The following is a 26,783-nucleotide window of genomic DNA, read 5'->3' on the forward strand; positions in this document are numbered from 1 at the left end:
TGGAAAGACTAAACTTTTGCAAACATGCAGCATTAGAAATACAGAGAAACTAGAGAAATTCTGGAAAAGTGAGATATAGTTAATATCAAGACTTTGGGGATGGTCAAAATGTTTAACATCATAAATAAATTATTTTCTATTTTTGAAATTTGCTTTTTGTAATAAGTTACATTTTGAAGGGAAACAATCTATTGTTCATACAAAGAGAAGAAATCTCTTTGCTGTGCAGAAACTTCTCTCTAACTAAGGATCACAACTATACAAAATAGCTTTACCACTATTGAGTCTATGATAATATGATGAGTGATGGTTCTGATTGGCTCACTGACTATAGAATTTTAGTGGTTCAACATAAAAACCTATTCAGATGTTATCACTGCTAATTATCAATGGCAAAAAAAACTGTTTACTATAATCTATATGAATTTGTATTTTTAATGGATTTGACAAAATAAACTGGAAAACAAGAAATATGTGCTATAATGTCAGTTTTTAAACCACTGACTATAAAATTAAATACTCAACAGTAGCTTAAGTTACTCATTGGAAAACCTTTAAATGTGTTCATTCTTGCTTGTTGGTAACTGCTCCCTCATTTTACATATTTTCCTCCAGAACTAGCAGCAATTGCAATGATTACCTTGATAAAAATTTTCCACTTTAGAATATAAATACAGTAGTTTAGTAATCAGATTCCACAAAGAGGACATTTATAATGGTGTGGTTTTTAAAATCAGACCATATTTCCTAATTTGGCATGGATTTTTCACTTGAGTGTACTTTCATGATACATAATTGGAAACATTTTGGACTAGCTTGGAAGCAGATCCATAACCAGTCACTTCCTCCAAATCTCCTTTAAGACCATGTGGTTTCAAGAAGCATTTCCAGCAAAGCCACAGGAGTAGGTTTCCTCCATTTAAAATTGTAATTTCAATCAATAGAGTGAAATAAAATATACTTTATGTCTTACTGGAAGTAATAATTTTAAGCTAGTGAGAGAGAGTGATTGAAATGGTAAAGCCTTAACACTTGTTAATGGAGGTAAAGGTTTGTTTCCACTTTGGGTTTTTGCTCTACAAAAACGGTTTCTACTTGACTTGCAAGTAATTGTGGAATCAGCGTAGTGATGGGATTTCACCAGCTGCTTGTAAAAGTATAGATGTTGACTTGTGTGACAAGTTAAATATTTGCTCTCCATAGCTCACATAGCACATACAATGATCCAAAGTTTTTCCAACCTAGTTGAACACAGGATGAATGATACAAAATCATTATCTCATCATCACCCTCACTATCATCATCAGTTTTAGCCATGTGTGCTAAAAGCGCAAAAGTCTGCATGCCTAGCTAAGAAGAATCTTAATAGTATAGTTCAGAGACAAGTGGTAGAACTTTTGTACTCTAGCAATACTTTTGTATTGGCATTTCTTTCCTAAGGGGCCAGCAAGGATGTTAAATGAGATGTTAAGTATTCTGAGGAGGTAGAGAAAAAAACTTCTTATAGATTTCCTATAATGAGAAGTAAGGAGACAGTTTGGCCTATGGAAATTAGAGGCTGATTTAAATATTAGAACATAAAAATTTGGTGACATTGTCCTGCTTGGAAATTATATGTGGTGCTAACTCCTCTGAAGAGGCTGAGAGGAATACGATGTTCATGTTACTGAATGTTTCTGTGTTCACCAGTACTTTAAAAAATAAAATTTTAATTGGTGTTACTTAGCCAAAATATCCATAATAATATATATGTTATAAAACTGCTGTGTCCATTATATATTATATCTTTTTATTAAATAACAAGCATAAAACTTGAAATTTGAAAGGATATTTCTTTGCTACATATACTTTTCACCAGGCATACTTTTAGGTATACTATTCCTTAACTGTTTATCTGCAAAGTCTTGTAAAGCACATGAAACAGTGAACAAAATATTACCAAAAGAGTCCTTAAAAATAAGAATTATTTATTATATTACTAAACTTACAGAACCAGGCCTTGGATAAGGGACTTTTCCCTCATAGACTGACCAGTGGTATTCAGGTCCTTCCTTATGTGCATATGGTCCGTTGAAGGCTGCCCGAATGCTAGACATATGATAGACACATATAGCATGCCCTCGAAAATATTACTGAAAATATAGAAAAGATAATTACTTTCTGGAACTAACTAGCAGGTCACCTAGCAAAACAACCCAGCCTACAAAGATAAGAGTTAAGTCTTTTGGGTAAAGTAGTTGCAATTTCTTTAAGCAAAGAATATTCTAGATATTTCCAATTTTGAAACTCTGAAACTTACCATTTTCTTAATTGCCTACTTAATACAGTTGAAGGTGACATTGTTAGAATGACAAAATAATGTCACTTCACTTATTTTAAACCTTGTATTGTGTTTTATTATTTTATTAAGAGAGATCGGGCCTTCATATTAATAAAGACTTATTCCCAAGTTGAATTATTCATTTGGGTATTATCTCCTTTTATGTTGTTCTATTTTCAAAGTAGACAGTGTTCTCTTACTCACTATGCTGTTAATATTGCTACAAATTCTATTAAGATGTATTAAGTTTCTTAATATATATGACTTGAACAATTTAAAGTCTTATGAAAATTTAGGCCTTTTTTTCCATTTTTTAGCTGGGGTTCATGTAGACATTAATATGCTTGTATATTCCTTCCTTCAGCCACTGAAAAGTGTCTATAGTAAAAAGATGACTGGACTGAATATGTTAAGCAGGACAAAATTACTTTAACCATGTAAAACTTAGATCCCTCATCTCCAGAACAAGCAGCAAGCAAAATAATTTTCTTGACTAAAATTTCTACTTGACTGTATAAAGGCAGTAGTTGACTAACTATGGCAACTTTTACTGAAAACATTTGTAATCAGATTCTACAAAAGGACATCTTTAAAAGTTATTTTTTAAACAATCTTGCCATATTCCTTAATTTAGCATGAAATGAATGAATTTTAACATTATCAGAATCTCTGTATTGTAAGAATCCAAATTGTTAATGTTTGTGAAAGTATTTTGCAAAATTCAAAGTTCTATATAAATAAAGTTTCCTACACACTGAGACACCTGTAAAACAGCAGTTATGTTACTGTCCTATACCCCCAATTCACACATTTTATAACACACCTTGAAGCAATTGGAAATGCCTAGGATGCAGGGAACACTTGAGATAGTCTCCTAACTAAAGTGGTAGCACACCTTTGATCACCATTCTACAAATATCAATCCTTATGTCAGGTAACAGCTGGGAAGCTTTTGTTCTCAGATTTATATAAATTGAACAGTCAAAAGAGAAATTATAGAAGAAAATCATGTCTTATGTTTGATTTCTCAGAAAGATCCATTATGCTATCATTTAGGAAAATAGCTTATAATCTGATCATATTAACCCATAGAAAAACTAAACTGATTATTCCATAGCTTAAATTTATCATGTACATTCACTGAATTATCATGCAATGTATGAATTATTCACAGCATAAGGGAGGAGATGAAGTTAAAATGTTAAGTACTTTCCATGCACTGTGATAACTACCAATCTACATTAACTATTTTTCTTTGCATCTAGAAATAATTGATAGACAAATTGTTTCCATGTTTCTCTGTTGAAGAAAAAGTCTCTTTGCAACAGCAGGATTCTTGTCTACAGAGATATATTATTTTTTCTAAGTGACATTAGAAACCACCTGCTGAAAAATAACAAACGAAAGCTGTGTGGAAAGACCCCCACATAAGCACAGTATACATAATTATGTGACAGTTTATGGCTTATATGATGTAAAAGAGGAATTCAGTAATATTATTCTAGCCCTGTCAAGAGAATTGAGGTATATTCTTCTTTATTTTTTATCCTAATCATTTTACCTGCACTATGCCTTACCTAGAAAGAGACTCAGGAAATTGTGTATATAACCTTTTAACAAAACTGATTCTAATATTTTATTTGTGTGTAAAACACATGAAATAATATTTTATCCATTTTACAGCACTTTACCATGGGTAAAAAAAATACAAACACATAAAGGGGAAAACAATAGATTATACATCTTAAACTTGAGCAGCAGATTTAAAAGACGGAGAGCCAATGATCAACATGTGTTCACTACGAATCAACATAAGAGCAGGAAAATCAGAATAAAAGAGTGAGAAGAGTGCTCTGTGATTAAGAAATTGAGGAATTTTTCTCGGCTATGGCAATTGGTAAGTATTGGAGAACTGATTTAACTCAGTGTTGGAGGAGAAAGTTATTTCAAGCAAGATAAGTGAATAAATAAAAATATAGTAATGGGAACTAGCAAAGTAGACACTGCCTCGCATCTGTCAAGGCATTATCTTGTCAACATCAGACCACTAGTGAACTCAGAGGGAAAACATACAATGGTGAGTGAGTAACAGTTGATATAGAACCTTGAAAGCCTGACTTGGAAAATTCTGTATGATGAATAAAGGAATTGTCCTAGACTTTACAACATATAATAACACATTGTAAGGACTGATATCTTACAAACTGTATGTGAAAAAAAAAATCACTGTGTTCTAGATTAGAGAGTGAAGAGATTAGCACAGGAAGATTCTGGGTACTATAAACAAGAAGATTTGGATTGAGATTGAGCTTTTGAAAATGAAAGTATGTTTGCAAACATTGGAGAACAAGATCAATTCGTGATTATAAAGTGTAGAAAATGAGAACAGCAACTGGGTCAGTAGTCTTACAAGTTACATACACCGTGAAAGGAGAGTCCAGTGAGGCATCTCTTGTTTTATATTGTTTTTATTGACTGTATAAATTTCTCACCTGGTAGTGTTAAAGAGTCCAAATATCACTGGATTCTTATGATCCCTGGTAGGTAGCAAAAAAACATCCTCTGAAAAATTAAAGACCATTCCATCACTTAGTATTTTTAGCTCTCTTTGCATGCAAAGAAAATGTATTCACATAAATTTGTTTAGAACCCAATATAGATTTTAAGATATATATTTTCATATACAATTATATAACCAAGATCAATCATAACAGAGCTAATCATTCAGTTGTTCTGGGTCACCTTGAGCTGAACAACAGGAAGGAACCAGACATGGACTAAGCTAACAAGATGAGCCTCTTTGTGTTCTTGCAATCCCTTTTCCCCCAGCATTTGTGCCTGGCCAAAATGAAAAGAACAGAAACTTGCTCTGTGTTAGATAGAGGTCAAATACACAGAAAACAAGTTTTCTATGTGTCCTAGGGATAAAGTTATAAAGAAGTATATACACAAAACAGCAAATGTAATTCACCTAAAAACATTTACCTAATTCATCAAAATGTGTGTCAATCCCATTCATTCCTGGTACTGAGCAAACGAGTCTTGCTTTTAGGAAAGTGCTCCACTTATTCACCAGTATTCTCTGCCCTCCTACATCATTCTGTGAAAACCAAAAAGGAGGTAAGTAGTTACCTGAAGAATTCTGACCAACCACAAATTTTATATTATTAAACATGCAGTTACCAAGAGTTATGACTTTTTTATTTAACTATGAAAATTTGGCATAATTCTCAAGTAATGTCATCAGTGCAATTCCCCATAATTTAGGTTTTTTGGTTTTTTTTTTTTTTGGTTTCTTAATTTGGCCTTGTCAGCGCACTTTTGCCCTGATACATTAAATATATTTTGCAGATATTAAACAATATTAATACAGCAATCTCTCCTAAATAGAATAGTGGAGAGATACAGTAATCATGATTATTACTTTGTTCATAAATAATTTGCTCCTCTCAGGAATATAGAAACATCCATTTCTTTTCTTCCTTTAATAAAGAAAAAAGGCTTTTCAAGAAAGCTTGAAATACACACACACACACATAATGCCCATACTATATATGTATATAAATATATACACACACCACACACACAATATACATATGCACACATATTTATATGTAAGTTTATTTTCGAACATCTTCTTAAATGCCAAGGTAACTTTACGTTTGTAATTTTGTTAGATTCTTAGATTATGTTGCTACTCTTATTGGTTTTAAATGTTCCCAAACAACCTCTCTAAATATTCAGTAAATTACAGATGGCTTTAAAAAAAAAATAACTTTAACCAATCGAATTGTTCAAACATAGCTATGTATATTATTTGTACTGTGTACCAAAGGAATAAAAAAGGTTTTGATTAAATTCGTTAAGAAAAATCAAGCTCAAATTTCTGCACGGGAAGAAGGACAGTCTAATTATAGACTATTTCTTCTTGGTATGGCTTCAAAAATGGGCAAAATCATACAAAATACAAGGTCCTTTTAAGATACACCTTTCACTAGATAAGAAATATAGAGGTTGGTATAGTAAATATCAATTGTAGGCAGTCTAAAGAATACTAGAAAATATTTAAAAGTAGAAACTTATTATAAACTTAATAAAGGCCTGACCATAAATTGTGAGATAAGCAAGCATAATGAGAGAGAAAGCCTCACCACACAGAGTCGCCCGACCCTGGTGTAAATTGCGTGGGCATTGTTTTCTGCCTCCAGTGCCTTCTCAGTAAAAAAGAAATATACTTTGTTGTCATCTCTGTCTTCATTGTCAGGAATCATGTATGAACCTACAAATTTTGGTTCTATAGGAGCAAAAAATAGGAGAAAAAGTGGAAAAGATATTATAACAAAATGCTAACAAGTTATTCCAATAAATTACATATCATCTGAATCCCTATGTTTAACTTTCACCATTTCATAAAGAAATATTTTTCCTGAATTTTTTTACCAAACATGGAAAACGCTGTAGACATCTCCACTTTATTTGCATATTAACAGCCCTTTTAGAAATATTACAAGAATATTTAATTGGAAAATAAAAGAATCAAGGAGAGAAGAAGAATTTCAAACAACAGGCAATGGGAAATTAAAATGCATACAGGAAAGAACAGATTAGGAGCATGATGAAGATAATCTCTATAAATTTCCTTCCATTGTAGATAAAAACTAAATGTAAGTATAAGTAACATATTAAAGTAAATAAATATATCATCATTTATTTTTAATTCATAAATTATCTACCAGTATAGCACATAGATCATTTCAGATTCAAAGTAGAAAATTTATTTTACGTTTTTGAGATTGTAGTCCAAGAGATTTGAATACGTGTTCTTTGATATGGTATGTCAAATATATGAATGGTAAATCAATAACCACTGTGCATTTTACAGCTTAATAAAAATGTGGAAAGTAATTAAAATGCTCACCATAAAACAATATTATAGCACCTCCATATACCAGTGTGCCAAAATATAAAACGTACTTTTTACAAAGAATTCTGTATCAATGAATGTCTAGTGACTTTCCTAGAGTTTTGTCTCTAAAGTGTAATGCAATCCTATTAAAACAAGCAAAGCAGGGCAATCAATTAATCAAAAATTCTATCAATTGATAAAAGTAGACAAAACAGGTTACTGGATGATGGACTTTTCAGTTTTCATACATTTGCTTTGTTTTCCTTATTTAAATACTGATTTCTAAGCATTGCTCAAAAGGTATACTGATTTTATAATTAAGTCAATCAATTTTGATAGAAAATGATATACATATATCACATAAAATATTTTAATTCAAGAACGTTGTTAGTAAAACATCCTGAAATTTGTAAAGGAATTGTATTTATATTCTTATTATTATCAAAATTGCAATATTTTCCTTAAGTTTTAGAGTTGGTTTCAATCCTAATTCACATACTCTTCTCCTCATCCTTACCTTTCAACAGACGCTCATCGTCATGCTCAGTGCGGATATGGGCCAGTCGCCCCATGCTGCGGAAGATTGCAGCGTCTCTGCTCCAGTAGTCACTGTAGAGTCCAGCAAACAATTCACTACCTACATGGGAGCATCAGTAAAAAAGAAGTCAGTGTTTGTTCCTGAATTTGAAGACGAGGTATAAGTCGCAATTATATTAAATACATCCATATTTAATATGTGTATCTATAACATGTACTTTATGACATTAATACTATTGGTGTTAGGAGCATGGATGGTACAGTAAGAGTCCCAGGGTTTGAGTCCAGAGTCTGTCACTTGCTAGGTGTGAATTTGGGCAAGTTACTAAGTTTCCTGTGCCTCAGTTTCCTCATTTACAAATTAGAAAAGTAATTGCATTTAGTAAGGTAGTTAAGAGTAAAGCACTTGTAAGAATAGCTGGTAAATAGTAAGACCTATATGAGTTTTTGGTAAATAACTTTGCTTCATTTATTTTCCCAGACTCAGTTGTCCTGTCTGGGGCAAAAATTTCTGGCCAAAAAACAAATGATAACAGTAGATTTCTGGAAACAGCAACCTTAAAGCAGAGTGGTAAAACTGTTTTCTTAATGAGTGGCATATAATATTAGTCTAGTTCTAAAACATATATGATTATTATATTACATAGTACTAATGCTTTTTTAAAGTTTGCAATGTGTATCTATGCATACATATGTTATTTAAAGTGCTTTAAAGGTTAAGAGATTCCAAAATTAATTGTATTTCCAACTTAATATATCTAATTATGTAATTAATTTTATAATTAGGATTATTAAAATTACAGGTATAAGAATCTGACCTAATACATAAACAGAATTTAAAAGATCTTGAATACTTTATTTATAAATCTTATTTATTAGAACTTTAAAAATTGTTTCATTATTTATGAAGGATTTTTTTCCCAAGGTAAGGTCTTTAAAGCTTTGGAGGCCGGGCGCAGTGGCTCATGCCTGTAATCCCAGAACTTTGGGAGGCTGAGGCGGGCAGATCACGAGGTCAAGAGATTGAGACCATCCTGGCTAACCCGGTGAAACCCCATCTCTACTAATAATACAAAAAATTAGCCAGGCGAGGTGACAGGCACCTGTAGTCCCAGCTACTGGGGAGGCTGAGGCAGGAGAATGGCGTGAATCCGGGAGGCGGAGCTTGCAGTGAGCTGAGATTGCATCACTGCACTCCAGCCTGGGTGACAGAGCGAGACTCTGTCTCAAAAAACAGAAAACAAAACAAAGCAAAACAAGACAAACAAACAAACAAAAACCCTTTGGAAAACTTCAGAAGTATAAGCATATTTGTATGGTTTAACATTTGGGGAAATGATCAATTAAATTATATATACAATGAATTAAAAGGAAATTTATTTTCAACTTGCATTAACTGACTATTAATTTTTTAAAGTAAAGATGATTGCTTTTGTTATACCAAATTTAGAATAATAAGATATAAATTAAACTCAAAGATGAAAAAATAAGCTTTAGAATTACTACTATAATAGTCTTTCTCATTTTATAAAGATAAATAATTCTAATTAGTTTTTCTCTGTTCACAAAATCCTCTATGGATTCTTAAAACACTGTATGAGATACAAACAAATAAAATCCATGGTTTCCAAGAAATAATTCATTTTTAAATTATATGTTCTATATGAGAGAGAGGAAAAAGTAAATGTGTCAGAGTGTTAACAATTGGTGACTCGAGGTAAATGGTATACAGGTGTTACTTTTACTTCAACTTTTCTTTGTATTTGAAAATTTTCAAGATAACAGCTTTTAAAAAGAGATTTATTGAGTTCTTCTAGTATACGCAACTTACGCTAAGTGAGAAGTATGATGCAAGGAAAATAACAAAAACAAAATGATGATTTAAATCTGGACTTAACAACATATAACTTGGGAGAGAAAAGTTAGGTCAGAACTCTTACTTAAGCATATCATGTTATTTGGTAATAGAAAGGGAAAAGATTAACAGATTAACATAATTTTTATAGAAGTCGATTAATTAGTGCTGTCTTCCCCAGAAATTTTATGTCTGTTTGAAGAAGCAGTATTTTGAGATCAAATGCATTCAGTGGTTAGGAATATGACCTGTTACCTGGAATTCAGTCTCCATTATTTGAACATCAATAAAAGAGAGTCATTAAAAGGACTTTGGAATCATCTATGGCATAAACAACCAAGTTGACCCTTTAAAAAATTGACTATTAACACGTGAGTGAGGATTTCTCTGAAATATTTTTGTTTTTAATTGTTATAATTGAATTATGTTTCCCACACCAAATATAAAGGCCATCTTATGAAATGGTTGTAAATATAATCTATTTTGCTAATGTGGGCTGGGCTGACTCTTTAATGTATAGTGGGAATAAAGATTAGCTTTCTTGAAAATCATGAGTTTTCTATTCTTTAAATTTTAATATTTGATTTTATATTTTAAAGTATTTTAGACTTTGATAACTGAAAATATTGTTATGGGAAAATAAATTTATATTAGTACACATTGATTTTAATGGATTTATCCTAATTTGGAACATTGTTTCAAAATTATCGTTTTAATCAATACTATAAAATTAACAAACAAATACTCCTTGGAGCCACTAGATGGCAGCCCTATGATACTAGATAATACCATATCCAGGGACGATTATCAGCACAAGAGAAAAAATAATATATTCCGAATGTTACCCAGCTTCCCATTTTGCACTCAGGACAGAGAAAATTGTGAGCAATTCCCATAACACAATATGAACTGCATGATTTAAATTTCAAAGACACTATATAGGTGCTTAAAACTATGTTTGGCAAAATACTTTCCTAAGGAAATTAGAAAAGACAACATATTAGTGAAAATAATACTATTAATAAAGCCTTAGGTAAAATAATACCTAATAGTAATTAAATAAGCAAAATACTGAGCATTATTATAATTTTAATACAATTTGTAGTAAATACATAGTCTCTAATTAAATTTATTTTAATTATTTGGTGTCAGAAAATTTGTGAATCAATACATTGATCTTTTACAGAATGCAAAATAACATCTAGATACATCATATTTTCATGGATTAAAAGAGAAAACATTTTATAAAATACTAAAATATGTTTTAGGGCTTCAATTATAACAGAAGAACTATTTGAGGATTTACTTTTCTATGTCTATGGAGACGAGTGAGTTTAACTTCTTGTCACACTCAACAATAGTCTCTATATAGAGAGGAAAGAATAGTAGAATTAGGTCTGTAGTGGAAATCTGGGAAGCTAGGTCCACAGCTCGAAATTTGCTATTTGACCACCACAAACTGTTCAAAATCTCAAGGTCTCAGTTATCTGTAGAATCAAAGAGACCTCCATGTAATTCTCAGAACCTGCCAAGCTTTTATATTTTCTCTGCTCTTTGGCCTAGAACTCCACGCCTCTCTTCCCACCACCTTCCTTTTGCCTCGTTATTGTCCACTTTTTCCATGACGTCTTGTCTGGCCAAACTTTTGTTAGTGTAGTGGTTCCTAGTGCCACTGTAGCTCCAGTACCTATTTCTAGCCTACTGCTCATCCGACTATATTTTGATTGACTCCTTATGTGTTTGAAATGATGCCTCATTAATGTCTGAAATACAAAAAATGCTCAATAAATACTGTTGAATCAACGAATGGCTTAATGAGTTAATAAGTATATCAGAAGTTCCTTTCAGGATTTAAAAAAGGTTATGAAAGGCTGTGAAATATCAACAATCAGGGCCAGGTGCGGTGGCTCTCGCCTGCAATCCCAATATTTTGTGCAGCCCAGGCCGGAGGATCGCTTGAGTTCAGATGTTCAAGATTAGCCTGGGCAACATAAAGATACCCCCGTCTCTACCAAGAAAAAAAAAAAAATAATAATAATAAATAATAAAGTAGCTGGGCATGGGGTCCCACACCTGTGGTCCCAGCTACTCAGGAGGCTAAGGTGGGAGAATCGCTTCAGCCCGGCAGGTAGAGGCTGCAGTGAACTATGATTATGCTACTGTACTCCAGCCTCGGCAGCTGAGCCAGATCCTGCCTAAAAAAAGAGAAAAATAAACCACTCAGGATAAGATCCTAACTTTTAAAAACTGTTTCAGAGAGAAAATATCAAACGAAAGAAAAGGCTATTGAGAATTTACATGGATAACAAATTTGAATTTTTGTTCAAGGGCCTTATGTAATTTATTAATTTTAACAGATTAAAACAGGAACTCTATTTTTTTTTTCAAAAATTTGTCCCCAAGAATTTCAGCCCAAAGGACATTATATTGTGATTAAAAGACTGTGTCAACACTAAGTTGCTTATGTGAAAGAAAATAAGACAGTCATTTGACTCTTTGAAATAGATAAAAACAAATTATTTACAATGATTCCAAAATGTGTAATTAAAATACTTTACTCTGTAACTCCTTTTTTTGCAATGTAAACTCTAGTTGAAGTTGTAATTAAATGCATTGCATTGCCTTAATATTTTATGGAATGTATCAAGAGTTTTGTTCATGGACTATATACTATCTGAGTTTTTATTTACCGTGTTGGATTTTAATTGTATAACAAGAAAAATTCACAGTAGTGTTTCATGACCTTCTTATCTTGTTAAGTTTTACTCAAGCATTTGTTCGGTTTATGTTATAAATGTATGTTCTGCAAATCTAAATAATATGAAACACATTTGCCTCATGGAACAGCATATAGCTAAAGACTGATTTAGCTGCCTCACTTTATAACTGAATTTTATAATTTTGTTAGAAAATTATTCTATTGTGGATGGATTGTTTTGCAGAATCACTATGACATGCATAGCTACAAGGAGAAACAAAATGCATTTGGGAGGATGAGGACGGATGAAAATGATCCATATATTTCAATATCCCAGTTCGCACTCATGTTCTGCTTAGGATGCTGAAAGAAACCAGGATGAATGTGTGATTCTAAATGTGTGATTTTATTAGGCATTTAGCTGTTGTTTGGGCTTTTGGTTTGTTTTGGTTTGGGCAGATGATTAGCACTAGCTCTCAATGTTAAGAAGGTGGTTTTGAGGCATGAAGGAACAATAAAAACATCTTATGAATCTGTTTATTTGTGTGTGCCAGCACCCATGGCTATACTCTTGAGTTTTCTTTTTGGCAAACCGATGATATTGATACCATGATGGTTAAACCAGATTCTCAAAGGAGAGAATATAAGTGGGGAATTGAAGAGTGGGGCTTTTTTCTTCTTCCTTTACCTCTTTTCGTTGTGAAGGAACCGTAAGTAAAGTATTCAAATAGCTCCTTAGAGACTAGCAGTCATGGTCAGAAGCTACAATAAGCATGTGGATCATGGGCACTCTGCCAAGTGTGAGAGAGAGCACAGCAGCCTTGGATAAGAAATTATAGATATTCTTTAGGGACAGGAAAGTGGTAAGGGAATAACCTGAAGTCTATGTTTCTATATAGTTGAGGTGAATTCAAAACATGAAGCAGAACATTTACTTATTATGTTTGTAGAACTTATCATAAAGACAAACATTCTAACTTCATTTATGATTTTTTCATTTATTTTTCTAACAAACGACCTTACTTTTGCCAGTTTATTCCCTGAATGTAAATATAGTTAATTAAAATAAACAATTATTTATTTAAAATGTTTTAATGTTATTAACAACTTGAAACAATAACTTAAATGGTCTCTGCATGCATTCCAACTCCCACTCATTCAATTGACATTGACTTTTAATTTACAAAATTCATAATGAGGATCTATATTCACAAAGGTATTATTATTATGGATAAAAGTTCAGTCAGGAAGAGGATTTCAGCAGCTGTAAACTTTGTAGTTTTATTTGCTGAAAAAAAGTAATAAGAAAAAAGTGTAGAAAAAAATTCATGGACTATAAAATGTCTTACTAGCAATTACTTGTTAAAATAAAATTTAGTGTGCATTTACTTTGAAAAGCATCCCTAAAAATACCCCAACAACAAAGTTAATACTTTCAAAGCAAAGTGTCAAAAGGCACATGACAAATCAGGATTTATTTTTTCCTCAAACACTAGCAACATGTGTCTTATCATACCTTAGGCATTTCAGGAATGGTAGGATTAAATTATACCTGGAGGTGCTAATACAACTATGGGTCAGAATAAAATTTAAAAACAAAATGGCAATAAAATTAAAAGGAGAAACTATGGGGGACTGTAACATTACTGAAGATATTATAAACTTAATTAGAATATTGCAATATTATATCAAATATAACTAATAAAAGAATCAGCAAAAATATTTGCTTCTTGGCCAAAATGACATATGACATACAGAACACTATCTCCTGGGTTTTTATTTGGCCAATTACCAAACTTAGTAAGTTAGTAGCAAGATAATTACTAAGTATATTTGGATGATTTGAAAGGCATGGATAAGCAATGCAGCAATTCATTATAATGAAAAATTTATTGTTTTAACAAGCTGCTTTTAAAATCAAGTTGTAATGCCTTGTCTTCTTCAGACAGTTACTTAAAACCACTTCAAATACAGTAGGAGTAATCACACTGGAGGAAAACGTGGCTAAACATGCAGAAATATGGCACGTGAGATATGAGCTGATATGCTACCAAGATAAATTGTGTTAGTACAAAGAGACATTGGAAGAGCAAGCCTATTTAATATATGATTTCATTTTGATTAGTTTCTGAACATATACGACATAGTTCAGTAAGAAGCTTGTTTCTACTCCTTAAATCCTTTGTCACATAGAATTATTGCAAGCTATCAAACTTTCATTTCTAAGTTAGATTATAAATGGAATAAAATGTGCTTTATAGCTCATTTTCATCTATCAAATAAGCTCTAATATTTATTCAATTTTTTATAAACCTCTTCTTCATATGATCTGAAGTCAGCTAAATTTAAGTTAACTGAATAAAAATTGTATCTAAAATTAGGAAATTACATAGAACTTTCTCTAATTTGCAAGCACCATTTTTTTTTTAGGTCAAGTAGCTTTATGAATATACTACCTGTTTCAGTGTTTTATCATTAAATTTGTCTTCATGTGAACAAACATTGAACATTGTGTGACATATAATTAACCATGAAACCAAGAAGTAGCAATAATCTAATGATAGTCATCTTTTTGCTGGAGGCTTGTCTTAACCCATCAGCAGAGAACATGTGTGGTCACAAAATACCACATTAATACATTCTTTCACAGTCAGAGTAAGCTGTACCTAGCTTGCCAAATTCCAACTCAGGTAGCTCAATTTTTCCAGTCCACACTCCTGCTGCTTTTGCAATTGGGTGAATTATTTTCACTTCCTCTCTTTTAAAGAGTTTCTGGCTCACATAGGTTATCAGGTTTCCATCCAGTGGCTGCTGCATTTCCACAGTGAGTGAATGATCTCTCCAAGGTACTTTGGGATGAAAGTGAGTGGATAAATGTGAAGAATTATATTTTTATTTCTTCTCTTTGGAGGGATTATTCTATAACTTGTGTGTTTAGCTTGGAGGGCACTTTTGATTTGATTTCTCTTCTAAATAAGTGAAACAGCCACCCAGATGGCAAGCACTTCAGATTTCAGCATAGTGTAATTTGATTTGGAAGTTCAATGAAACTCACTTGGAAATGTCCCCCCAGTAATATTTCCCCTCTTAGAAATTTCACTTTTGAATTCTTGACTTCATGCAGAAACAAACTCCTAGGGATACTGAGTAGTGAGTGGCAAGGTGGTCATAGAAATTATTATTAACTCTTTAAATGAAATGTTAAAAAATAATTTGTCTTCTAATATTCTCAGGATTTCACTACAGAAGCAGTATATGCTGTGTAATTTTAATTTCCTATTCCCTTTTATGATTCTTAGGAGCAATATTCCAAAATTAATTTTTCATTTGTTTAGGAACTTTAGTGAGAATTACATTTAGTATTCATAGGAGACTTAGTCTTTGCAAGATACTATACGGCACAAGAAAGATAATAAAGTCTCTTTTTTTTCAAACATAGTACAATCTTTATGAAGAAAATTCACTAACAACTTTAGAAAAAGATGGTATGAGCCTATCAGATATATAAATTTTAACGTGTATTTTGTCAATGCATTGGAATTTCTTGCATTTATGGACCTGGCATCCCCCAAAAGTATTATTTCTAAGGTTTTGACTTTTACTAAGTCTAACCTGACTTAGGCAACCCTTTTCCCATATTTAAAGTCTTCCTTTTTTAAATACTCTGTTTATACACACACACACCGAGAGAGAGAGAAAGAAAGACAGAGAGAGAGAGAAAGAGAGAGAGAGAGAATTGGCAGACAAACTAAAAATATTTCAAGTAATATTTTTCTTTAATATTTATTTTCTCAAATATTGTACCTCTTTATTCAGGCCCCTGAAGAACTTAATTACTATATCATTCTCATTTTATAGCCTTGTCAAATTTTGAAGCTGAAGTAAGTCAAACTTTTCCCGTTAATTAGAGTTAACATGAGGTGTTTGCTATATAATACATAGGTTTTGAAAAGCTTTACTTTTCTACACCTGAGAACCAGATGTGGGATAGGGGAGTGTAGGGAGTAGAATGCAAGACCCATCAAAATAAACTATCTCAAATATGTTCAGGGAACTTAGATTCTCAAGAATGCACAGTAGCATCTATATCAACTCTAAATCAAGTATAATATGGTTTAATCATCAGGAGAGAGTTTTAAGTTTTAATGGTTTATTTAGAATGTGAAGTCTCTGCATCTTATTTTGCCCTTTCTCATTTTCTGCAAAGAAGATGACCTAATATTAGCATATAACTGTCAACATTATAAATGTAATAATAGAACCTTGCACATCTGCACCATATGCGCATCAGAACCTCTCAACACTGAGGGAAGAAAATCATTACCATTAGCACCTATATTAGTGTTGGGGACTGCTCTTTTTAATTGCATGCTTAGGAGCTCATTCATCAGTGTTTATTGTCACAGTGCTGAAATAGTTTGCCAAGTTTGCAATTCTTAACCCCAAATAGTAGGAAAGTATTACTCAGTTGTGTCTTAAGTGAGATTGTTTGGCACTTTGTCTAATTAAATTGAATCGAATTGAACTCCAGATCCAACATTATGAACTCATGCCATTATTTCAACATGTACATTTAGTGATAGTTTGAGTGAGTCAACTTCTATAGTTTGCATTCTAGATTAACAGAAATTTAGATAAATATATTTAAGTTCTCAAAAGAGATGACTTTCTGCTGAATTCTACTAATAACAGAGAAAGATACCATAAAGGATATTAAAAGTTCTCTAAAGTCACAAAGTAATTGAAACATGAAGAATTAACATATATATTAAAATAGTTTTGTTTTCTCTGGCAAAATTTTTATAAAGTCTTCATATAATTGCATTTTATAAGCATCAAATGACAGCAAATATATGAGATATTAAATGACAATTTGTTTTCTCAGAGTGAGATACACATACTTCATGGCATCTGCACTTATTTTAGAGTCAAATTGCTCAGGTTAATATGGCTTGAAATTTAATATCATTGCTTCGAGCACCAGAAAATACATATGACAAGGCATAGTATATAAAGAAATGCTGAAAGAATGTGACTGAAGTTGAAAAATACGTTTTAGAATCATTATGACTACCACCTGATGTCTGTGGCAATGATAATTACCAATTAAAGTGGAGATGAAGGAGGAGCTGGGGTCAAAAGGACATCTGCCCCTTCCTCTCTCAGATCTGGGTGATTCCAGGTGAAACAGAGGATCCTTGAAAGAAAACCAGAAAAATCATTATGAACATGTCTCCTCTAATAATCATTTAATTGCTTAGGTAAAATATATTAAACTTCGATTATTTATAAAACATGTATTCTAAATAGGACACTAGTAGCATCAGTTTATTTAGAGACAAACTGGGTTTTATAAATAAGCACATGGGTTTTACAGATCCATATGAGTTCTCTCACTCCTCTGAGAAAGTATGCAGGTGATGAAAGAAAATAGCACTTTTTAAATCGTTTTATGAGACTGTATTATTTATTCTGAGATGTGTCAATTAAATATTTGAAAGGAATTGAAACTTGCTGGAAAAGGTTAATGAAAAGGAGGTTCAGTGTTAAAATGACAGTGGGCTTTTATCAAGCATATCAAGAATGCTGTTGTTGATTTTTTAAATAACTTAGACTTTTATTTTTGATATAAGGGGTACATGTGCAGGTTTGTTATATGGCCTTATTGTGTGATGCTGAAGTTTGGGGTATAAATTATCCCATTAGCCAGGTAGTGAGCATAGTATCCAATAGGTAGTTTGTCAGCCCCGACCCCCTCCGTCTTGTCCTCTTCCAGGAGTCTCCAGTCTCTATTATTGTCATCTTTATGTCTGTATGTACCTAATATTTAGCTCTCACTTACAAGTAAGAACATGCAGAATTTGGTTTGCTGTTCCTGCCCTAATTCACTTAGGATAATGACCTCTACCTACATCGGTTTTGCTGAAATGGACATGATTTCATTATTTTTTATGGCTTTGTAGTATTCCATGGTGTATAAATACCACATTTTCTTTATCCAATTTAGCATTAATGGGCACTTAGGATGAATTTATGTCTTCACTATTGTGAATAATTCTGCAATGAACATACGAATGAGTTGGTAAAGGAGCTCAAAATATTTCAAACATACATTGTCTTTTTGATAGAATGATTCATTTTCCTTTGGATATTTACCCAGTAATTGGGATTGCAGGTCAAATGGTAATTCTGTTTTATTTGGGAAATCTCTAAACTTCTTTCCACAGTGGCTGAACTAATTTATACTGCTTCTAAGAGTGTATGAGCTTTCTCTTTTCTCCACAGCCTCTCTGGCATCTGTTATTTCTGACTTTTTAATAATAGCCACCCTGACTGGTGTCAGATGATATCTCATTGTGGTTTTGATTTTCATTTCCACGATGATTAGTGATATGGAGCATTTTTTCTATGTTTTTTGGCCTCCTGTATGTCTTCTTTTGAGAGGTACCTGTTTATATCCTTCTCCACTCTTTAATGGGGTTATCGTGATTAAAACCCTCAACAAACTAGGCATTGAAGGAACATTTGTCAAAATAATGAGTCATATATGACAAACTCACAAACATCATACTGAATGGACAAAAGCTGGAAGCATTCCCCTTAAGAACAAGGAAAAGACAAGGATGCTTATTCTCACCACTCCTATTTAGCATAGCACTGGAAGTCTTAGCAATAGCAATCAGGCATCAAAACAGAAAAAGAAGAAGTCAAACGATCTCTCTTCACTGACTGATTCTATACCTAGAAAATCCTAACGACTCTGCTGAAAGGCTCCTAGAACAGATAGATGATTTCAATAAAGTTTCAAGACACAAAATCGATGTCTAAAAATCAGCAAAATTTCTCTACACATACAGCATTCAAGCAGAGAGCCAAATTAAGAACACAATCTAATTTAAAATACCCACACACAATAAAACCAGAATATCTAGAAATACATCTAACCAAGGAGGTGAAAAATCTCTACAAGGTGAAAGATCTCTGTAAGGAGACACTGCTGCAGAAAATCATAGATGATACAAACAAATGGAAAACCATTGCATTCAGATGGATTGGAAGTATCAATATGGTTAAAATGGCCATATTGCCCAAAGCAATCTACAGATTCATTGCTATCCCTATCAAACTATCAACATCATTTTTCACAGAATTAGAAGAAAACTATTCTAAAATTCATATGAAACCAAAAAAGAGCCTGAATAGCCAAAGTAATGCTAAGCAAACAACAACAACAACAAAGAAAAGCTGGAGGCATCACATTACATAACTTCAAACTATAGTACAAGACTACAGTAACTATAACAGCATGGTATTGGTACAAAAGCAGACACATAGACCAATGGAATGAAATAGAAAACCAAGAAATAAAGCTGCATATCTACAGCCATCTGATCTTTGACAAAGTTGACAAAAATAAGCAAAGAGGAAAGGACTCCCTATTCAATAAATGGCACTGGGATTGCTGGCTAGCCATATGCAGAAGAATGAAATTGGGCCCCTACCTTTCACCATATACAAAAATTCACTCAATATGGATTAAAGATTTAAATGTAAGACCTCTAACTATAAGAATCCTAGAAGAAAACCTAGGAAATACTCTTCTTGATATTAGCCTTGGCAAAGAGTTTTTGACTTAGTCCTCAAAGGCAATTGGAACAAAAGCAAAAACTGACAAGTGGGACCTAGTTAAAGAGTTTCTGCACAGCGGGAACTATCAACAGAGTGAACAGACAACCTACAGAATGCGAGAAAATATTTGCCAGCTATCATCCAACAAAAGTTTAATATCCAATGTGTATAAGGAACTTAAAAAATATTATTGATTTTTTTAATAGTTTGGAAAAGAATAACAAAACTTACTCTCAATAAGTTGGAATATTTATTTTCATTTTTATTCTTCATCACATAGTATTTGTATAAACATTCAATGTTTAATAATTAATAGAGTAATTAATGCATAAGTACTGTAAATATTTATCAACAAAGGCCATATTATGTACACTATTTCAATTTTAATATAAGGCTTCACACAGATATGATAATGAAAATTAATATTTTCATGAAAAACTACTCTATTGGCTCCTATTTCAAGCATATAACCATAGAACTTGTCCCTTAATGTTTCCAGGTTTCAAAATTCTTATGAAAGGTTGTTTTGTATAATTAATCTGCATTAAGTGTACTATAAGTGGCTTGGGTAAAAAAAGTAGTTTAGAAAAGTGACAATAAAAGTCAATATTGAAAAACCTGTAGAAAAAATAATTTAAAATAGAACATCATGATATTGCTCAATTTGACAAGTATGTACACCCTGTTCATCTGTGAACCACGAACCTATAAACAATCTTAAAAGTCCTGAGTAACCTCTGAGAGTTGAGGGCACTTCTCTCAAACTTGATCTTAACTTTGCTAGTCACCTGATTTACCCACATTATCTGTTCTGTCTTTGTCTTGCTATTCTTATTTAGCACCCTTTTCTCGTTCTCTATGATATCCTAAAATTACCTCCACTATTACCATCCAGTCTTATCCTTGGATTTAAAACATAGCCTAGTGCCGGGCACGGTGGCTCACGTCTGTAATCCCAGCACTTTGGGAGGCCGAGGCAGGCAGATCACCTGAGGTTGGGAGTTCGAGACCAGCCTGACCAAAATGGAGAAACTCTGTCTCTACTAAAAATACAAAATTAGCCAGGTGTAGTGGCGTATGCCTGTAATCCCAGCTACTTGGGAGGCTGAGACAGGTGAATCGCTTGAACCTGGGAGGTGGAAGTTGCAGTGAGCTGAGATCGCGCCATTGCACTCCAGCCTGGGTAACAAGAGTGAAACTCCATCTCAAAGATAAATAAATTTTAAAAAAATAATAAAACATAGCCTATAGAATAAATGTGGCCTCCTGACCCGGGGTGTGGCTAAACTTATATTCTAAGCCAAAAAAGTTTTACCTATATAGCTACTATACACCAATTTGAAGAAAGCATGAATGACAGAGAGATGTTTTGTGTTTACTTCCTGCAGATGACAGTTTACAATGACATGAGAATAAGTTTGTCCAAATGAGAAAAAATTATAGATCTGCCCAGTTAACACTTTTGCTGAAGAAGTTTCACCAAAATTTGCAAAAGAGACCCACATCATTTCATGGAGGAGGAAATGACCAAGTATATGAATATAATACTTGTTTCCCCCTTTAGTCATTGCCACTTTATAAAATATAGATAATAGATCAGGAATATACATATTATATTTGTTCTACTATAGTCAAACATCAGCGTCATGGAAAGCTGACAGTGATACTGGGTTGCTTTCAAAAATCAACATTTTCTATAGCTTATTTCAGCTTTGGATGTTTAATGACTGATGAGGTTATTTTATCTAATGGATATAATTAGACACATTATATACTAAAATTGAAACTGCAAGAACAATACAAGTACATTGCATATTTATTCAAATAATTTTAATACATTTGTTTAAGCTGTCAAATGCGTGAAGCAAATAGAAAATGAAAACTGAAAGAATTTTAAGATCAAGAGAATCCCAGAGTTTGCAGAACTGCAGGCATAGATGAATAAAAGGCAGTCACAATTTCATAGAAAAGTTACAGGTTTTCATGACTAGAAATCATAATATAGGTTCTTGAGGCTATATTTGACTAGTGAATTTCAGCATGTGACTGTGGTTTTAAGTATCTTACATACCAGTGTGTTCAACTTTCAAAGGAAATTGATTGAGTCGACAAGAAACTATATGCACCAAGAAATCTGCCATGCTAACATTTTGAAAACAATCAAATGGCACCCGGAATCATCCTGAAATGTTTAGTTATGCAGGAGACACAAATCTGTGCAATATGTAAATCTACCTTTGTCTGTGAAAGGATATATTCTTTCATAAAAATCTCAAGCTTGACACTGAGCATACTTGAGCCTTGAATATTGAATGCTCATGCATTCTCAGAGATGTATGTCTCAGGTCAAAACTCAAATGTACCTTGACTAAACCCTTCTTTCTTACTTTTCTCCAGAAGACTTCAAATACCTATCTCACATTTATTTGATTAATGGCTAACACTAAGTCAACAAGTAATCATTTTAAAATAATAAACAGGTTAAATTAAACTCTTCTGGTTTTCTTTCTGCATCACTATGAAGAATTTACATTTTTAATACCTTAAAGGATAGACATAGCTATCATTTCGCTTTTTTTTTTTTTTTTTTTGAGATGGAGTCTTGCTCTGTCACCCAGGCTGGAGTGCAGTGGCGCGATCTCGGCTCACTGCAAGCTCTGCTTCCCGGGTTCGCGCCATTCTCCTGCCTCAGCCTCCCGAGTAGCTGGGACTACAGGCGCCCGCCACCACGCCTGGCTAATTTTTTGTATTTTTAGTCAAGACGGGGTTTCACCATGTTAGCCAGGATGGTCTCGATCTCCTGACCACCTGCCTCGGCCTCCCAAAGTGCTGGGATCACAGGCGTGAGCCACCGCGCCCAGCCTCGATTTTCAAAATAGTGTACAGTGTATACTGCTTAGGTGATGGGTGCATCAAAATCTCACAGATCACCATTAATAACTTACTCATGCAACCAAATCCACCTGTACCCCAATAACCTGTGGAAAATAAAATAAAATACGAAAATAAAATGCACGTTTTCTGCAGATTATAATTTATTAGCCCATTTTTTTTTTTTTTAATAATGTAAGCTATTGGAACATCACTGCAGTAGGAAAGTACCATTCTCCTTATATAAAAAGAGAAGAAAGGTCCACATCTTTGGAGGATACATTCATTGTATCAGTACATACCAATAGACGGTTAATAATGCTCCAGGAGTCAAATAACACAAAAAGAGTAGACAATGTCAAATTAGATTGTAGACTAGGGTACTTCTCAAGTTTGAAGAATATTGTAATGTGTATTTTGAAGACTATAATATTTGTAACGAAATAATGAAGAGGTGCTTTGAACACATGAAAGCACTATAATTCCTCTGTCTAATCACTTTGCACAGGTATTCTTCGACCCTGTCCTGAAACTTGATTGTTAGATTAACATTTAAACTACTACAGTATGATATCATTACATACCACAGAGAGCTCCATTTGGAAAGGTCATTTAATTGGAGATAATATGAATACTAAAAGTATATTTCTGGCCTACTCAAACCTTTCCATCATGTCTTCTAAAATCCTTCTTTCTTGGTAATTAAATCCCTAACAACACACTCAATTTGCAAGAAGCTTCCAAAATCTCTTTACCTTAATTGAATAATTGTTTCCATAATAGGCATAATAATGGAGCCTCAAAGATGTCATTGTCATAGTCCTGAAACCTGTGGCTATGTTACCTTACATGGCAAAAGGGACTTTGCACATGTGATCAAGTGAAAGACCTTGAGGAGGGGAGACTACCCTGACTTATCCAGGTAGACCCAGTATAATCACATGGGTCCTTAAGCGATAAGATGTGTTGATAAAAGCAGAGAGCCAACCAGGATGATGCAGTGGGAGAAAAACTAGATCCAGAAATGCTTGCTTTGAAGATGGAGGAATGGGGCCATGACCAACAGAGATGCCTACTCAGGAGCTGCTGTCAACCTCTACCACATGTGGGAGGATGGCTGGATCCAGTCTCCAGTGACAATGTAGCTGGTCTACATGACAAGTATGGTGGATCTATCCCCTGAAGGAGGGTGGATGTGACTGCTTGCATTTTAGGAGTAACTGTCATTGGTAATACGGATCAGTGCTCCATCCAGATATAGTGGAGGGTCTTCAACTGTATCAATACTTTTTTAAAGCTCTGGAACTTTGACCTCTATGGGTTACCAGTTGTTAATGAGCTGCTGCAGAGGTATCTCTTTCTTTTACTTTCTTGAATGTTAAACACTATACTATTCAATACTTGAAAAAAAATAATGTTTTCTGTATGCCAGAAACTAAGCCTGGAAGTAGAAACACAGCAATAAACAAGGCCCCAAACTATTGTTCTATTTTCTTTATAAAATTAGCCAAAATATACTTTTCTGTCCTATTTTTACTGTGCCTTTCTTCAATATTTGACACTGTTACCTGCTTTCTGGCACTTATTTATTTTGCTCCTTTACCACTTATCACTTTGATTTTAACACCAGCCTCCTGAACAGTCTCTGAGTCCCAGCCATCAACTCTGTACTCTGTCACAAAGAGTTGTTTCTGAATTGTGAATTTTTTCTCATCATTCCTCAGGTTAAAAGTCATTCATTGACTACCCATAGCCTCCAGAATAAAATATTACGTCCCTATACTTTTATATGAGGGATTTTATATGTACTTAGGTAATTATGCACATTTTTATCTCTTAAATGCTGCTTTTATAGTCTGCGTATCAGTCATTCTGAACTTCTCGTACTTGGATGTCATTCTGAATATCTCTTGCTGGGACCTAAACAAGTCAGACCTAAATAAAATAAAGAGTTTCTGCACAGCAAGAGCAACTATCAACAGAGTATGGACAACCTGCAGAATGGGAGAAAATATTCACAATCTATGCATCCAGCAAAGGTTTAATATCCAGAATCTATAAGGAACTTAATTCAAAAGCAAAAAACAACCCCATTAAAAAGTGGGCAAAAGACATGAACAAATGCTTCTTGAAAGAAGACATACAAGTAGCCAACAACCATACGAAAAAATGCTCCACATCACTAATCATCAGAGAAATGCAAATCAAAACCACAATGAGATACCATCTCACACCGTCAGAATGGCTATTATTAAAAAGTCAATAAATAATAGGTGCTGGTGAGGTTGCAGAGAAAAGGGAACACATACACTGCCAGTGGTAATTTGTTTGAATTAGTTCAGCCACTGTAGAAATCAGTTTAAAGATTTCTCAAAAAACTTAAAACAGAATTACCATTCAACCCAGCAATCCCATTACTGGGTATGTGCCTAAAGGAAAATAAATCATTCTACCAATAAGACACATGCATTTGTATGTTCATTGCAGCTTTATTCACCATAGCAAAGACATGGAATCAACATAGGTGCCCATCAACAGTGAATTGGATAAAGAAAATGTGATACATATACATCATGGAATACCACGCAGTCATAAAAAGAATAGAATAATTCCTTAGCAGCAACATGAATGCAGCTGGAGGCCATTGTCCTAAGCAAGTTAATGTAAGAACAGAAAACCAAATGTCACGTGTTCTCACTTACAGAACATACTCAACAATAGACATTGAGAATCACTAGGGGGAGTGAGGGAGTCAAAGGTTGAAAACCTAACCCTTGGGGACTATTCTCACTACCTGAGTGACGAGATTAATCAGACCCCAAATCCCAGTACATATACACATGTAACAAACCTGCATATGTACTCTGTACTCCAAAACAAAAGCTGAAATTATTAAAAAACATACAAACACATTGTTGCAGATATGTATGTTTACATTAGAGCACATGTAAAAATTATTATGCTATGTTGTACATGCTTCCTTGGGACTGCCTAGATAGTAAAATCATGCTTCTATTTTTTTCTATATTTTGATTGCCATTGGCTTTAGTAAAACTGATTAGATTGGTAGAACAACTAAGGGAAGAATAGACACATTCTTAATTTCTTCAGACGCCCAATAAAGATAATACATTATTGTATTAATCTATACTCTTATAATTTATGATGGACTCTTGCTAGGATTAACATATTAAAGTTTCTGTTTAACATAACATAGTGTGACATGACACTTATTAAAAAATGAAATCAAAGATTGAAATATAAAAATGATTTATTATTTCATCCCCAAAGACCTTGTGACAGCATGTAATTTGAAGGTAATGTGGAGATGAAATAAGGAGGTACAATAATTTGCTAATTACAGATTCCCTTTTCCCACGTGACTTTTCTTTTCTTTCTTTTCTTTTCTCTTCTCTTCTCTTTTCTTTTCTTCTTTCTTTCTTTCTTTCTCTTTCTTTCTTTCTTTCTTTTTTTTTTTCTTTCTTTCTTTCTTTCTTTCTTTCTTTCTTTCTTTCTTTCTCTTTCTTTCTTTCTTTCTTTCTTTCTTTCTTTCTTTCTTTCTTTCTTTCTTTCTCTCTCTCTCTTTCTTTTTCTTTCTTTCTTTCTCTCTCTCTTTCTTTCTCTCTCTCTCTCTCTTTCTTTCTCTCTTTCTTTTTCTCTATTTCTTTTCTTTCTTTTTCTTCAATACTAAATAGAGAGCAAAACCTGAGTTTTTCATTTTTATCAAATTACTGACTTGACGGTAGTTTTTAATAATTTCATTGATGTTTTGTTCCATGGTTTTAGAGCCAAGGCTTTCTTTCCCTTGTGAAGATACATTGATCCCATTTATCTTAATTCCTCAGGTCTCAATACAATATTTTTGCAATTTTATGCAACTGAGATGTGGAAATTTTTTTAAAGCAGAAAAAAAGAAGAAAACTTACCATAGACTGGATAGTATTAACATTATGATGGTAATAGCAGG

The 26,783-nt window shown here is 33.1% G+C and overlaps 1 protein-coding gene across 1 annotated transcript in view; it reads right to left on the bottom strand.

Annotated features, from left to right (window-relative positions):
* SEMA3E (semaphorin 3E) overlaps window positions 1-26,783 on the bottom strand; it is a 297,545-nt gene that overhangs the window by 37,064 nt on the left and 233,698 nt on the right. Inside the window, 6 exon segments of the mRNA XM_017852378.1 lie at window positions 1,989-2,127; window positions 4,813-4,882; window positions 5,306-5,420; window positions 6,472-6,614; window positions 7,744-7,863; window positions 17,420-17,513. Of these exon segments, the coding sequence (XP_017707867.1) occupies window positions 1,989-2,127; window positions 4,813-4,882; window positions 5,306-5,420; window positions 6,472-6,614; window positions 7,744-7,863; window positions 17,420-17,513 (681 nt within the window).

This window comes from Rhinopithecus bieti, unplaced genomic scaffold (genome assembly GCF_001698545.2).
Source record: "Rhinopithecus bieti isolate Rb0 unplaced genomic scaffold, ASM169854v2 scaffold_34544, whole genome shotgun sequence".
Lineage (NCBI taxonomy): Eukaryota > Metazoa > Chordata > Mammalia > Primates > Cercopithecidae > Rhinopithecus > Rhinopithecus bieti.